The sequence below is a fragment of the Maniola hyperantus genome, chromosome 2 (assembly GCF_902806685.2).
Source record: "Maniola hyperantus chromosome 2, iAphHyp1.2, whole genome shotgun sequence".
In the NCBI taxonomy this organism is placed as follows: domain Eukaryota; kingdom Metazoa; phylum Arthropoda; class Insecta; order Lepidoptera; family Nymphalidae; genus Maniola; species Maniola hyperantus.
The window spans coordinates 13,095,808-13,113,095 of record NC_048537.1 but is presented as its reverse complement, the minus strand read 5'-3'; the positions used below and the strand labels follow the sequence as shown (position 1 = coordinate 13,113,095).

The window sequence follows — 17,288 nt, the reverse complement described above, 5'->3', positions numbered from 1 at the left end:
ATTCGCTCCCCTTCGCAACGTCGGCGTCGCCGTGGGAAAGTCTCGAGTGGCCGTAATGTGGACGAGCGGTAATCACGTGCCGCAGCACATGGGGCGCAGCGCACCTAGCGACCGCTTGCTTCAGTTATGTAAAATGAGTGCGATGCTATGACGAACGACGATAGAACTCTATAAATAGCGGTCGATCCGTCCTTGAGCCGCCGCGAGTGCTCAGAACTAGGTCAGGCCGAACTGCCTCATAGCGTCCCTTCCCCCACCTCACCGAACCTCTTTCCTCCATATACACCGATTACCCACAGTGAAAATGAATTGCCGCATTCCTCACTTCCTTATACATTTTCCGCCTTTCTAGTTTCAAACGCTTTTAAAGTGATTAAACTCGTCATCGATTGAAACTTCTTTTCAAAGCAAGTAGTGAGCAACCTTGTGTAAAGTTTCACTTATTTTTCGTACCTGCCAGATGTTCATTCATGCTGCGTCGTTTATTTTGAATAGGAACATGGAACATGCCTTAATAATAATTTTATCATGATAAAAATAAGTAGGGGTTGTTGTGTACATAATTTTGTTACCTGGGTGTATTGATAATGGTCTGGTTGGCGTGGCCGCGCAGGTAGAGAGCCGGATTATAATCGTCCCCCGCCCGTTCTGGCCATTTTTTCCATATGTTCATGTTCGCATCCATAATGTTGCACATTCGTTCCACTGCTTTGTTTGTGATTTCATGTTTCTTTTCATATTCAAATTCAAATTCAAATTTCTTTATTGCGAATATGGGTAACCAGTGCAGATATTACAAAACAAAAAGGTACAGCCAAATTCTGCCTATTAGCATGCAATATGTTATGACATATAAAATGAAACATATGACATATAATATATGTTGAATGAAATATAAAAATCTTTATATCGATATTGATCTGAATACACGTTTCTGTAAGATTTGCGTCTGATTTTAAATAAAGAGAACTTTACCTGAATAGGGTGAATTATAACATACACACACGCGGATATAACTCGTAAACATTAAGGAGATCCCTAGTTGAAACAAGTTTGGATAAAGAACTAAAACTGAAATTAGATTTCTAACTTCTATAGAATTAGAAACGAATTATTTGTTTCATTTACTTATCTAAAATGAAGATATTATTGACATGGGCATTCCTTATTAAGTTATTAGTCATATTGTATTTGAATAGAAGAAGATATTTATGAATTTGGTTTACCTATCATCTAGTAAAGTGACGCACACATAATATTTTATGATCACAAAACAATATTATTAGGTAGGTACTTCAAATATGCAACTTATTGTTTTAATTTCACTTTATCCATACTTCCATACTAATATTATAAATGCGAAAGTCTGTCTGTCTGTCTGTCTGTATGTCTGTCTGTCTGTCTGTCTGTCTGTCTGTCTGTCTGTCTGTCTGTCTGTCTGTCTGTCTGTTTGTCTGTCTGTCTGTCTGTCTGTCTGTCTGTCTGTCTGTCTGCTAGCCTTTCACGGCGATAGCTTTCATCCCCGGGAAGGACATAGGCTACTTTTTATCCCGGAAAATTAAAGAGTACTCACGGGATTTTTAAAAACTTCAATCCACGCGGACGAAGTCGCGGGCATCATCTAGTAAATTATATGGTAAAAGATCAACAGTAATATAAAATTATTTATTACTAGCGACCCGCCCCGGCTTCGCATGGGTGCAACGTAGATACTAATGTGGTGTCATTGAGGTGTGGAGGCCTCGGAAACTCTCAAATGAGAGGATTTTTTCCCCACCTAATTCACTTTACTTCGATTTCTCTAGGGATCTCTAATTTTTTGAGAATTAAACTATAGCTATAAACCTTCCTCTTGAATCACTCTATCTATTGGTGAAAACCGCATTAAAATCCGTTGCGTAGTTTAAAAGATCTACGCGTTCATACATACATACATACAGACGCGGGAAGCGACTTTATTTTATACTATGTAGAGAAGGTCATAAAATATAATGTACAATATTTTGTTATCATTTAGCAGTGGGTGGGTGCGACACCGTCGCGTCCTCAGCGTCGGTGATAGGAGTTAGGACTGATATCAGACAATAAACCACGTTGTTGCTATTTTAAATCTCATTGCTTTTCAATCTTTTCACAGTAGAATTATTTGCTTTTATATTTTCACAAGTCTATTATGTAAACATTATAATTGTTGGAACCCGGAAAGCTGGAAATGTAGTTGAAAACTTTTATATGGCTTCTCTTAAATTAGGCATGGGGTGTCGAAACTGGCTTGTTACATTTTTTAATGTTGCGTGACGATGGGTAATCATGATGGCTCACTCATTAGAACAATGAATGCGAAACGCTGGTTGTTCAATGTGTGTCGACGACGTCGCCGCGAGCGGCGCAGCGGGTGAAAGCTTTCTTCGGTTCGCCGCAACTCCTCGTGTATGTGTGTGTGTGTAATCCACATTTAATTTTAGTGTTCGCCATCGGGTTGAACACCGGACGCCACCTGTCTCCCTGCTTTGTTTCGGCTTGCAAATGTCAGCGGAGGTCATCTAAATAAAGGAGGCGGTATACGCGTCCGATTCGGGTTGCGATCGCTGTCTAGACGTTGCGTTGCATCGTCCGATCGATTGCACGAACGAACTCAGACGGTCATCGACCCCGCGGGCGCATCGGTGACGTTACGCTCCGGTGATGCGCTCCTCCTTATCCTTACGGATGTTACGGACGTGTCGGTTCTAACTTGTGCCACTTATAGTACCTACATGATCTTATTGTCCGCATTCCTCCACCTCTCCTTGACTCACTGAGAACTGACGCATTCGAAATCATTTAACGTCTTAACAATTTAAAATTCATTGTTCGTTGCTTGCTTTGTTAAATGAATTCATGCGGATAGGTGCAGCCAGCGGGTGCATGCAGTCGGCGTATATTACATCCATTGAATCTGAGAATTAAAGATACGTAATGCAATGCGTTTCGAACTCATACAAATCCCCGACCGGTTTATTTTCGTGTGGCTAAGTCGATATATTATAAAAAAGTTGCGTCGGATGCGTGCTTCAAAGACATTTCTAAGCAACGAACCTTTATAAAAAAAGGTCGTCGAGAAGTTCTTGGAGCCGGTTATATTTAGTCAATGCGGCGTATTTATGAGGGTCTTTGCACTTTTTGGTAGTTTTACGATCATTGCTCCTATCTGTCCTAATGCGTCTACCGACCTTGAGGGACGTCTAGATGTTACACTATTGTTCTTGTCACAATATTTGAAAACAAAACGAATGGCTCATTGTAAACTTTGTTGCGGCCATTGCTGCCGTTAATATAGTTTACATTTCACGCTTTCACAGAGACTGATTTATTGTCTTGTTTTTCTAAATGCTGCTAATATTTATTTCAAAGTTCATCATAAATTATGCAACTGTTCGACAATGACTCTTTCATTTGTCTATCTTTCGGGGAATTTATTTGTGTAAGAATGGTCAAGATAATACATAATGTTAATTTGTGAAAAGTTATAATGTACATATATTATAACTAGCTTATGCTCGCGACTTCGTCCGCGTGGACTACAAAATTTCAAAACCCTATTTCACCCCCTTAGGAGTTGAATTTTCAAAAATCCTTTCTTAGCGGATGCCTACGTCATAATAGGTATCTGCATGCCAAATTTCAGCCCGATCCGTCCAGTAGTTTGAGCTGTGCGTTGATAGATCAGTCAGTCAGTCAGTCAGTCAGTCATTCAGTCAGTCAGTCAGTCAGTCAGTCAGTCACCTTTTCCTTTTATATATATAGAAGATTAGCAGCACGTTTTTGCATATATCTTTAGAACTATCCGACTACAAAACAATAGATTCACGTAACGTATAGTTTGACATTGGGTGGTGGTAATTCCACACTAGGGCGACGAAGGCGTTGCAGATGGCTCTCTACGTGTCCCCTGGGTTCTCGCGGGCGGCCGACGCGCATCTTCGCCTGGCGCTGATGTTCAAGGCGCGGAGACACTGGGGCGCCGCGGCCGTGCACTTCAGGCGAGCGAGGCTGGCTCCACACCAAGATGCCACCTTCACCCGCTTAGAGCTCAGCTTCCACGCAGCTCATCTACTCGAAGCCAGAGGCCTCAGGAAAGCAGCGAGGGACGCTTACGAAAGACTCCTGAAGGAACCTCAGCTGGCGTCCATGTTGAAAGCTGACGTCTGTCGGCAGCTGGGTAAGCTAACTTTTATAACTTATTTCCTGTAGATAACCTTGAATTATCTTATCTTTGACCTAATATCATTGGATTGTTGGTAAATAATGATGCAGTCCAAGATGGAATCGAACAGAAAAATCTTTTCTACATTAGCCTGCAATTACAAGTAGGGACATTATAATTTATGTCCACGCCTACAAGATTGTAAATTAACAATATTAAATAGTTCAAATAACATTGCACGTAACATAATATTAAAAAGATGTTAATGTCACTTCGAAACAAAAATTTAAAAGCATTGAAAAAGTAAACCGTTATCCTCACAAAGTGATAGATCTATCGTTTCGTTAGTTGCGAAACCTGTAGCGTTTCCTCAATAGGTCCTCATTTTCGCTTCCGTTGTCATTTTATAGGGATGCTTGTTGTTGTGATTCCACATAAAGTTCCGAGCGGGGAAACAGGTTATACGAGTTATAAGAATGTATAACATGGAAGTTAGTGCAAATGGAAAATGAGTGGGTTCCAAACTAGTTCTCGGGTCTCGGATAATTTCGCAAGGAGAATGTTCGGAAACGGACTTCCACTTGGATTACTTTGAAAATGTCGGATTGCGACATTCTGTACGTTAGAACTTAGAAGGTATAGTTTCTTTGTGTGTTTAACAAACTTTGTAGCATCATCATTATGATCAACCCATTGCCGGCTCACTACAGGGGACGGGTCTCCTCTCAGTGTGAGAAGGGTTTGGGCCATCGTCTACCACGCTTGCCATGTGCGGATTGGTAGACTTCACACACCTTTGACTCTCAGGCATGCAGGTTTCCTCGCGATGTTTTCGTTCACCGTTAAAGCGAGTGATATTTAATTTATTAAAACGCACATAACTTCGAAAAGTTAGAGGTGCCCGGGAACGAACCCTGGACCTCCGACTAGAAGGCGGACGTCCTAACCGCTAGGTCATCTCAGCTGCCACACAATCTTTGTATATTCTGTACCAAATAGTTTATGTGCGCTTATTGAATAAACACTTTCAAATATGGATAGGCGGAAATACGAATATCTATACGCTTATATTTGTTTCCAGAAATAGTAAAAGGATGTCCCAATCCTTATGTGTTACGATACGAGCTGATAGGTTTTTTATTTCATGTAAAGGTTCGTACGCACCTGAGCGGCGCGGCGCGGCGCTTCAGTGAGCTTCACGTCGCGGCACAGAGCTTCAAAATATCATTTCTATCATTTTGTATGGCGCATATCGCACTAGAGCGGCGCGGCGCGGCGCTTCACCGCGCGTTGCCGCGCGGCACGGCTGGAGAGAATATTTTGAAGCGCAGCGAAGCGACGCGCAGTGCAGTGACGCTAGTGCGACATACCCAGCGGCGCGGCACGGCGCTTCGCGCTCGTACGCGAACGGGTATAAAAGTGACGCGCAAGTGACGCGAGGTGCCGCGTACTGAAGTTGTAGTGCGGTAGGCACCGTCGAGCGGCCTGAGGTGACGCGTTCTGCAGTCGGACTGAAGCGCCGCGCCGCGCCGCTCAGGTGCGTACGAACCTTAATAGGTACGAAAATTAAAAAGGAAGGTATGTAAACCATGAGGAAAAGTTGTCATTTTGAGAAATATTAGTAGGTGTTTTGGATCTATCTGTTATATTGTTGTCAAAAACAGTATAGCGGTTTCTTAATCCTTATGTTACTAGCTGATAGGTTTTTATACATATGAAAACCATGAGGAAAAGTTATCAATGTCATTTCGGGAAATACATATATCTACTACATACCTACTAGTAGGTGTTTTCCTATTGCGATATGACATTATTTACCCCGTTTGTTGGTTGATTTTGCATTAATCATAGTAATTAAATAATTCTTCTGAAAGCTAAATGTTTCATGATCGTTTTGATGGTTTTGGATAACATTGAAAAATCCTAGCCAATATCTTAGTGTCTAACAGGGGCGAAAATATGAAACTTAAAATAAATGAAGAATATTAAATTGCGTTCTTATTTATAACTTTGTAATAGGTAGGTAATAGAAAACCGACAAATAAGAGCTATTGGTATCGGAGGAAAACGACCGTTACAATGTCGTGTGAACTAGGCAGGACGTTACCACGTTTTCTCCGATAGGGCATTTGTACACTCATTCGTATTTGATTTATATTTGTGTTTTTACGAACATCCATCTCTCAAATGAAAATGAACCAGAGCACAAACAACTATACACTAATTATGAAGGCAATTTCGAATCGCATTTCATAGTATCGTATTGAATACGAGTAATTAATTAGTAATTAAAAAAGTAAAAAAATAATAATATTGCACTGGCTCTCACTCGTTTTTCATACGGATCCGTAATGAAGTGATCGCTATTCGCTATACAAAATGTACCTACGTGCGGTTTTGCACTCATTCGATTCGAATTTTGACAGATCCGTATAAATATGAATCGAACGGGCACACAGACGTACGGGCGCACTTCGGATCGTATTTTTACGACTACGACTGAAGTGTACAAACGCTCTAATATACCCGTAGGATGGCTGTATCACCGCTGCGTATCACTGGGCGAGCCTGCAGCGCGCGCCCGCGCCGCCATCTGGTGTCTGCAAAGAGCTGTGGTGGCCGAGCCGGAGTCTGGTGCGGGGCTTTACCTCCTGGGCAGATGCTTCGCGGCGCAGGGCAAGGTTCACGATGCGTTCATCGCGTATAGGAACTCCGTGGAGAAGTCGGAAGGCAACGCGGACACTTGGTGCTCGATTGGGTTCGTATATCTTAAGTTCTGAGGTTTTGGAAGATACGAATGATGATCATTTGGAACATGAGATACTCTTAAGGCGTTTGTGCACCCATCCGTATTCGGATCGTATCCGTAATTCTTCGGAGTGGCCGTCATACAAATACGTACTTACTCATTCGATTGTATTTTACGGAATCCGTGATTTGATCCGTAGATCTGTCATTCGTGGAGATTAACAATCATGCAATCATGGTCGATGATAAGATTTAAGTAGGGACTCATTTGTATATTTATAGTGCGCGACAGGTTGAGATTGCAACCGGGGTATGAGGCGGATACGCTCCGCACACCCGCACGGCACCCACGCTCGTCTGCACCGGGCTGTGCGGGTGTTCGGGGCGTCCCCACCCCGATTGCCATCTCGACCTGTTGCGTACTATACATCAAGTTATACATGACAGGAAAGTAGAAACACAGATGCATGTGCACAAAAACTTGCACTGGCTTGAGCTTTGCTTTACGGCTCAGAGGGACACCTAATCTTGTAATGCCAAATAGGACCATTCAAGCATCTGTTAGATTTTTTTTCAAAAGCGCGGTTCTGAGCAAAAAATGAGCAACCTTTTGAGTGTACCTATCGGGTATCGGGAGTAGGCATGCCATGCTAGAACGACATTTTCAGAGTTCTTTTAAAATTCTTAGATACATAATATTTAGATTTAAGATCCTCTTTGCAATGTCAGATATTTCGTATGCGAATTTATGTTTTCTCGTGAGACAGAATATTTTCCTGTTTATCTTTTTTTGGATGAAAACTTGTCCTTAGATTGATAAAAGTCTGGCAGACAGACACTTTCCATTTATAATATAGGTAGGTACTTGCTGACCCGCCCTGGCTTCGCTCGGGTGGAGTTTCCGTCTCCTTCGAGTTTCTGAATCGTATTTATGCTCGCAGGGTGTTATACCAACAACAGAACCAGCCGATGGATGCGTTACAAGCGTACATCTGCGCGGTACAACTGGACAAGGGTCACTCCGCCGCGTGGACCAACCTCGGCAGTCTGTACGAGAGCTGCTCCATGGCGCGCGACGCCTTCGCGTGCTACAACAACGGCGGGCCGCGCGCCACGCTCGCCAACGCGCCGCTGCGCCAACGACTCGCCTTCCTGCGAGCGCACTTGGCACACGCACCTATGCCTTCAGTCACTGGCAAGTAAGTAGAGTTGCTCCATGGCGCGCGATGCCTTCGCGTGCTACAACAACGGCGGGCCGCGCGCCACGCTCGCCAACGCGCCGCTGCGCCAACGACTCGCCTTCCTGCGAGCGCACTTGGCACACGCACCTATGCCTTCAGTCACTGGCAAGTAAGTAGAGTTGCTCCATGGCGCGCGATGCCTTCGCGTGCTACAACAACGGCGGGCCGCGCGCCACGCTCGCCAACGCGCCGCTGCGCCAACGACTCGCCTTCCTGCGAGCGCACTTGGCACACGCACCTATGCCTTCAGTCACTGGCAAGTAAGTAGAGTTGCTCCATGGCGCGCGATGCCTTCGCGTGCTACAACAACGGCGGGCCGCGCGCCACGCTCGCCAACGCGCCGCTGCGCCAACGACTCGCCTTCCTGCGAGCGCACTAGGCACACGCACCTATGCCTTCAGTCACTGGCAAGTAAGTAGAGTTGCTCCATGGCGCGCGACGCCTTCGCGTGCTACAACAACGGCGGGCCGCGCGCCACGCTCGCCAACGCGCCGCTGCGCCAACGACTCGCCTTCCTGCGAGCGCACTTGGCACACGCACCTATGCCTTCAGTCACTGGCAAGTAAGTAGAGTTGCTCCATGGCGCGCGATGCCTTCGCGTGCTACAACAACGGCGGGCCGCGCGCCACGCTCGCCAACGCGCCGCTGCGCCAACGACTCGCCTTCCTGCGAGCGCACTTGGCACACGCACCTATGCCTTCAGTCACTGGCAAGTAAGTAGAGTTGCTCCATGGCGCGCGATGCCTTCGCGTGCTACAACAACGGCGGGCCGCGCGCCACGCTCGCCAACGCGCCGCTGCGCCAACGACGCGCCTTCCTGCGAGCGCACTTGGCACACGCACCTATGCCTTCAGTCACTGGCAAGTAAGTAGAGTTGCTCCATGGCGCGCGATGCCTTCGCGTGCTACAACAACGGCGGGCCGCGCGCCACGCTCGCCAACGCGCCGCTGCGGCAACGACTCGCCTTCCTGCGAGCGCACTTGGCACACGCACCTATGCCTTCAGTCACTGGCAAGTAAGTAGAGTTGCTCCATGGCGCGCGATGCCTTCGCGTGCTACAACAACGGCGGGCCGCGCGCCACGCTCGCCAACGCGCCGCTGCGCCAACGACTCGCCTTCCTGCGAGCGCACTTGGCACACGCACCTATGCCTTCAGTCACTGGCAAGTAAGTAGAGTTGCTCCATGGCGCGCGATGCCTTCGCGTGCTACAACAACGGCGGGCCGCGCGCCACGCTCGCCAACGCGCCGCTGCGCCAACGACTCGCCTTCCTGCGAGCGCACTTGGCACACGCACCTATGCCTTCAGTCACTGGCAAGTAAGTAGAGTTGCTCCATGGCGCGCGATGCCTTCGCGTGCTACAACAACGGCGGGCTGCGCGCCACGCTCGCCAACGCGCCGCTGCGGCAACGACTCGCCTTCCTGCGAACGCACTAGGCACACGCACCTATGCCTTCAGTCACTGGCAAGTAAGTAGAGTTGCTCCATGGCGCGCGACGCCTTCGCGTGCTACAACAACGGCGGGCTGCGCGCCACGCTCGCCAACGCGCCGCTGCGGTAACGACTCGCCTTCCTGCGAGCGCACTTGGCACACGCACCTATGCCTTCAGTCACTGGCAAGTAAGTAGAGTTGCTCCATGGCGCGCGATGCCTTCGCGTGCTACAACAACGGCGGGCTGCGCGCCACGCTCGCCAACGCGCCGCTGCGGCAACGACTCGCCTTCCTGCGAGCGCACTTGGCACACGCACCTATGCCTTCAGTCACTGGCAAGTAAGTATTTCTGCTCCCAGGGACTTGATATAGACCCTGTGAAAACAAAATGTATGCAGTATAGCGTTCTATGGAAAGACATACAGTCGCCATACATTTTCGTCTCGTCCGCGCGCCCCGTGCACTTGCTATATCCAGCATAATACCTTAGCTGTAACACACTAGCTGCCAACTATGCTAGCAGACCTCTTGAAAGATTTCCCAGGTACTGCTCTCCTTAAGGAGTTGTGGATAAGGAGCAATTACTCAGGTCAATAAAACTGATATTCCGCCTTTAGAAGAAGGACATAGACCTGCCTCTCTGGCGCAGTGGTGAGCGCTGTGGTCTTATCAGTAGGAGGTCCCGAGTTCGATTCCCGGCAGGGCAAATTTGGAATTTTGTAATTTCTTAATTTCCTCTGGTCTGATCATGTGGGAAGCTTCGGCTGTGGCTAGTTACCACCCTACTAGCAAGCCGTGCCGCCAAGCGATTGAGCATTCCGGTACGATGCCGTGTAAAAACCAAAGTGGTTTAATAAAAACTGCCATACCTCTTCCAGGTTAGCCCGCTTCCAACTTTGACTGCATCACCAGTCATCACTTAGGTACTACCACGTGAAATAGCAGTCAAGGTCTAACTTGTATCTGAATTAAAAAAAAAAACTCAATTGTCTCTCTATAAATGTTTACCTTGTGTTTAGGTACTCAATCTTGTACAGTAGGAAGGTACCTACTTACTGAGCAATCGATGCCAATTCAATGTTACTATTGTTTAATCTTGCTCGTCATCTGTACGCATAAAAACGTGCGGTAGGTGTCCATGTACCTACTCGCACTGACATCACAATTATTGTAATGTGTACGCATTCTTATCGCAATTAGCATACGCTTTAACTTTACAAAACGTGTTTATAGTTTGTTTACTTTATTTATATGTATATTTGTTGTGTTTACAAGTAAAATTATTATCATCTTTGTGAGATTTACATTTCGTCATTAATTTTTGTAAAAATGTAAATGCTCACGACTTCGTTCGTCCGCCTGGATTTAGGTCTTTTAAAAATCCCGGAACTCTTTAATTGTCTGGGATAAAAAACAGCCTATGTTCGTCTCCAGAATGCTTGCTATCTCTGTACCAAATAGGTGATGTCCGCAACTTCGTCTCCATTTATTTAGGTAGATTTTTTTAAAATCCCGTGGAAACCTTTTGATTTTCAGGGACAAAAGTAGCCTATGTCTATCCTGAGGATCCAAGCTAGCTCTGTACAAAAGGTTAAAATCGGCTAAACGGATGGGCCGGACAGACAGACACACTTCCGTATTTATAATATTAGTATGCATTGGTACTTAAAGTAGAGCCAAGTAGTCCTGATAATAAATTCAGAAAGACTTGTTTTACCTAGTTAAGGCGAAATGGGATTAAAGCTCTAAGACGCGTAGCGGGCAACCGGGAGCGGTAGTTTGGGCCACCCGAGCGCGTTGCACGCTTTTTATATATATTTATATTTAAAATTCTATGTGCTCTGTTACTATAAAATAATACAGTAATACCTTAGTGTATTGAATGTTGAACGCAAATGCGAAGTTTTGTTGAAATTGGTTTTATATCAATCGAACTGGTTTTTTTCTCTGTCGAAATGGTCGTGTAAAAAATGCGTATTTGGGAAGAAACTTCGTGATTTTTTCGTATCGAGCCAAATTGTGCTAATTGTGTTTTGGTTCTCGTAATTCACGAAAAAATATCTTGAATTTTTATAATATTAAAAAATAAATAACAAACTTTTAGTTTTTGAGGCCAAAACTTGATTCTTTGAACATCCGAAATGTGGCTCAGCACCGCTTTTGGGACGCATATCGCCGTAACTAGATGGAAGGGATACTTATATTAGTTAACAGTCTAACAGCAAACTCGGTCAAGTACTAAATGAATATGAAAGCTGTACTTCGTAGGTACTTGTGATTCTACATTCCACAGCTGAGTCGTAAATATTATTGAAACAACTTTGTTACTTGTGTTTGCAATAAAATTATTAATAGGTATTTTACATCGACATGCAACATTTGTATCGCTATAGAGAGTGAAATTTTCATAACGGTCAGTGAGGCAAAAACACTAAAGTATATTTGGACTGAGAAAATATGGCACTGATTTTAGAGAAAAAGAAAAACTGCGTTTTAAAGATTTTGAATGCCTGAATGAGATGGTTTATTATATCATCATTATTGCTTCATCCAATGAAATATAGCGATAGTTCGTGTGGATTAAGGTTTTTAAAAATCCCGTGTGAATTCATTTCTCGGAATAAAAAGTAGTCTGGTCTGTAATACAGTAGGTATGTACCAATACGAAAAATTATGTCGATCCGTTATTCTGTTGCGGCGTGATTGAAGGACAAACCAACAAAAATACACTTCCACATTTATTATATTATTAAATAGGGGTTCTAAACATAACGAATGTTAATGTCAATAAACAATTAATTGATGTTTCACTAAATATGATTCTCCAAAAAATTAACCGTCTAATGAATGTGGTTAATAACTATTCTTAAGACAAGCCTCACTGACCTCTCCCAAAATTTCACTCTGTATAAAGCAAAATATACTAATATACAGGAATAAATAAATAATTCTTTACGATATACGATAACTGCTTTAACAAAAGTTAAAATTTACTTATTACATCAAACATTTATTTTATAAAATTAAAAACATTCTCATCGCACAGGCCATTTGCATGGAAATGAGCAATTAAAGCCCGCTATATTGATATCGTACTCCGACTTTTGTATGAACGTTAACAAACCAGTTACTTTTAGCGAACAAAATTACAAATCTTCTCTATCTATAATATAAAAATGAATCACTAAATGTGTTGCTCATCGCAAATCTCGAGAACAGCTGAACCGATTTCGCTAATTCTTTTTTATAATATTCCTTGAAGTACGAGGATGGTTCTTACGGAGTCGGTTCGCCGGGTCAGCTAGTTAATTATATACTTAAATTATTTATTGAGGTGTTTTTGGCATTTCTAACTAAAAATATGAGTCAGTAAGTCTGTAACCTCTTATAGATAGGGTTTGTAGGTAAAAAATTGGCATATTTTAAAACACGACTAAGATTCCACTTCATTTCGAATTTAATGAGAAGTTTGCATTATTTTTAGTGGAGCTTATCGTAAAATAAGTAATAACCTGAACTGATTTCTTTGGACTCTAAATCCATTGTTCTGGTGGTAAAAAATGTCTAAATCGCTTTAGATTCGTCGATTAAATCTAGATTTTAATACCACCTTACGAGTACCATGTACCTTATGTAATAAGCTACCCGCAAGAGTAGTTTCTTACAATTTTCGCAGGGATCTCTATTTTTTTAAAAAATAAAATAGGAGTCTTTGTCACCCAGGAATAATGTAAATTTCCACTGGTGAAAGAATCTTCAAAATCGGTTTAGTAATTTCAGAGATTACTTTTACAAACAAACTGACGAACTTAAACTTATATCTTTATAAAATTAGTTTAAATAAGCATTCAACCAGTAACTGAAGTAGGTAGGTATGTACCCGTAATATTATTAACTCTAATTTAATTTTATAACAAGAGACACCCGTCCGCGTCGATAACTCGATACTTATGGCATCAATTTTATCATTCGATGTTTCGTTTTGCATCGTAATGGCGACGAAAGTTACTTAAATAATGTACCTACGTACGTTAATTAAATATTAATATAAATTATACTTGTATATACTTACTTCTTTGTTTGTTTGTTGTTACTTTTGTCTTGTGTGCAACGATAAAATCGTATTGAAGAAAGACAATGAAATAAAATAAAACTACGGGTATTGTGTGGACCTCCCAAGCCCTATACTTGAATGGAGGTTAAGAAAAAATCATTCCTAACTCTTAGCTAACCCTTGTTATTTTAAGACATGAGTAATATTGTGGCTAATTCCTTTGTACACAATCTCTAAACTAAACTAAAATATCACGTCTAAATCTATTGCTATCCCTTTCATAATGTTGCTTGCGGAAAAGGAAAGCACTAGATTTAGACCTGTTAATTTAGTTTAGTTTAGAGATTGTGTACTAGAGAATCGGCCCCATTGTTCTTCTAAATATATAAAAGGAAAAGGTGACTGACTGACTGATTTATCAACGCACAGCTCAAACTACTGGACGCATCGGGCTGAAATTGGGCATGCAGATAGCTATTATGACGCAGGCATCCGCTAAGAAAGGATTTTTGAAAATTCAACCCCTAAGGGGGTGAAATAGGGGGTTGAAATTTGTGTAGTTTATGCGGACGAAGTTGCGAGCATAAGCTAGTTAATCCATAATAAAAAAGGTTACGGCGAATTCTCAACCTCCTCTTTTTTGAAGTCGGTTAAAAAAAATCTTCAAATATAGTAGTATAGTAGGGATGTTTGAAGTGAGAATCTATCGCCCCTCTGTTACCAAACTTTGATACGATCAATGCGATTATCCCCCTTCCGATAGGTTGACCCTTTTCCATTATCGGTGAAAATGCGTACTAAATATGTATTTTAGTAGAAAGTTGTTAAGTATTAAAAGATCTTCCAAGACATCGCTCGTCTCACCTACAATATTTCACACTACAAACACGACGTCTGGTCTACACTAGACAAGCTATTCATAACTTATTTTACAATGTGAACAAGCCCTTAAAAATAATACTTGCCATGTTCGCAATGTAATAGCTATTACAGAACGGCGGGGTATTTTATTGAACGCGAAAATTACATTGAAAAGCTAAAAATAAAAATTATTGAAAAATCTACCGTCAAAGCCACTACAAAGGTAAAAAAAAATTGTTTCTATACGTAATTTTTACCTATGTTGAAGTCGTGGGAGCGTCACGCGTCGATTTCTAGTTTCTTTTTATGCACGCTTGGCACCTATAATATCTATTCACCATCAGCAGTTCCTGAATCTCCATAAAACAGACAGGCTCGATATTAGGATTAAGAAGTTTGATCCTGAAATTTTTATGGGACCATTTCGCAAACCCTATTAAGAAAAAAGTTGCGAATCGGTCCAGAAATCTCGAAGAAATCGGTGTACATACAAAGAAAAAAAGAACACACGCCGAATTGAGTTCTTCCTCCTTTTTGGAAGGTGGTTAAAAATGGCGTAACTTTTTTCCTTCACAGACGGCGTCCACTGCCATCTATCGAGGAGGCGTGGAACTTGCCCATTTCTGCGGAGATGTCCTCCCGCGCGCCCAAGGCCGCGCCGCCGCCGTACCCGGGCGCGGGGGCTGCGGCGGCCGCGGGCGGAGCGCTCGTAAAGCGCGAGGAGCCCGCGCCGCTGACCCCCCAGCAGCTGCAGACCTTGCAGTACTTGCAGAGGAACTCACACAACCTATCGCCGCAGCAACAAGTATTACAATATTCTAACTGACTTTAAATAAATAAAGCTATCTGTTCAATAAAACTCCTTTTTAATTAATGCACACGTAAATGATGCTAATTCGGTTGTATATAATATCTTGAAACGTCCTAATATCGTGATATCCTTTTCATAATAGTTTCAACAGAAAAGGACAGCAATATTTGTAGACCTTTCAATTTAGTTTAGAGATAGTCACTAACATATAATTCAAACTTTATTCAGATTTCTAATACAAAACGTTAAGTTAATGTACTTTTTATGCTTAACATTGTGGCAGATTCCGTTGTACACAATCTCTAAACTAAACTAAAATGGCACGCTTAAATCTATTGCTATCCCTTTCATAATGTTGCTTGCGGAAAAGGATAGCACTAGATTTAGACCTGTTAATTTAGTTTAGTTTAGAGATCCACAAGAGAATCGGCCCCATTGTTGGGCGATTTAAAAATCGGCCCTAAGCGTAAACTTAGAACAAAATGTCCTTTATCGTACATTCTAAAGAGAAATCTAGATTATAACATGGGGTTATTCAAGGGGTGGACCAACAAATTCCTAAAAGGCCGGCAACGCATCGGCGGTTCCTCTGGTGCTGCAAATGTTCATGGGCGGCGGTAATCACTTAACATCATGTGACCCGCCTGCTCGTTTGCTCGCTATATCTAAAAAAAAGATCTTTACAAGATGCCCTCATCTTTTTGATTATTTTGCATAAAACTTATCTGAAATAACGAAGGAAAAAGTTTCCGCCATGTTGTGACTCTGTACTTACTACTACTGTCTTAGCTACAAATATAAATTTTGATTCAATATATTTCTAGCTTAGACATTTAACTTTTTCTCTTTGTTAGTTCGGACGCACTATACCAAATTTTTGACCGAAAGCACCTTGAAAAGTCAAAATTTTGATTAACAATTATTATTATTTTAATCGTTACAGGCGTTGATGCAGCAGCTTCTATCACAGTATCGTCTATCTCAGGCAGCGAGAGCGCGAGCGGTTTGTATTTACTCCCTCCTTATCTCCCCCCTTCACTCCTTACTCTTATGGCGGCAGGTTGTAGGATTTACCCCCAATTTATATTATAAGCAAACCTTTTAGTGCCTTTCTTCTTTATCATCAATCAAAACCATTTATTTTAATTACAATTTAACTCCTTATTTACTAGGGCGGCAGGTTTTAGGATGATTAACCCTAATTTATGTTATAAGCAAACCTTTTAGTACGCTTGAGCACTGATTTGATTCGTATTTATACAGATCCGTCAAAATACGAATCTAATAAGTGCACAAGTGCATGTACATTTTGTATGATGACCACTTTGAATCGTATTTTTACTAATAACAACCATTGTGGCTAATTCCGTTGTACACAATCTCTAAACTAATCTAAAACGACATGTCTAAATCTATTGTTATCCCTTTCATAATGGTGCTTGCGGAAAAGGATAGCACTAAATTTAGACCTGTTAATTTAGTTTAGTTTAGAGATTGTGTACAAGAGAATCGGTCCCGGGAAAAAAACATATTTTCGAAAAGTATTTGTAACCAAAAATCGAAAGTATGTTTATCGCGGTTACCTAAATTGACATTTTGCAAACTAGCGCCATCCTTTTCACATCGTTCTTTTTGGATAAGGATAGGCCTAGTTTTACGCCTGTTAATTTAGTTAAGTTTTTTCGATTTACCCTCATTGTAAGTACAACTGCATCAATATTAATTTTTTGTATGTTTGTGTGTAGGTAGCGAAAAGCGAAAGCAGTACGAGCGGCGACAGCGCCGAGTCGCTAGCCGAAGATTTGTTAAAGAAGTTCTCCGACTCTCAACAACCTGATATCAAGAAGGAGCCAGTTATGAGTGAGTATTTTGTTGCCAAATGTACGTTTAAAGCTCAAGGCACATTGCGGGAGGGTTAAACAAACGCGACGAAAGAACTTTATATCTTAAAAAGCA

The 17,288-nt window shown here is 42.4% G+C and overlaps 1 protein-coding gene across 1 annotated transcript in view; it reads left to right on the top strand.

Moving 5' to 3' along the window:
- Utx (Utx histone demethylase) overlaps positions 1-17,288 on the top strand; it is a 45,885-nt gene that overhangs the window by 20,180 nt on the left and 8,417 nt on the right. The window contains exons 5-10 of the mRNA XM_034977689.2: positions 3,894-4,201; positions 6,719-6,944; positions 7,876-8,133; positions 15,098-15,326; positions 16,276-16,335; positions 17,078-17,192. Of these exons, the coding sequence (XP_034833580.2) occupies positions 3,894-4,201; positions 6,719-6,944; positions 7,876-8,133; positions 15,098-15,326; positions 16,276-16,335; positions 17,078-17,192 (1,196 nt within the window). The remainder of the gene's footprint in view (positions 1-3,893; positions 4,202-6,718; positions 6,945-7,875; positions 8,134-15,097; positions 15,327-16,275; positions 16,336-17,077; positions 17,193-17,288) is intronic.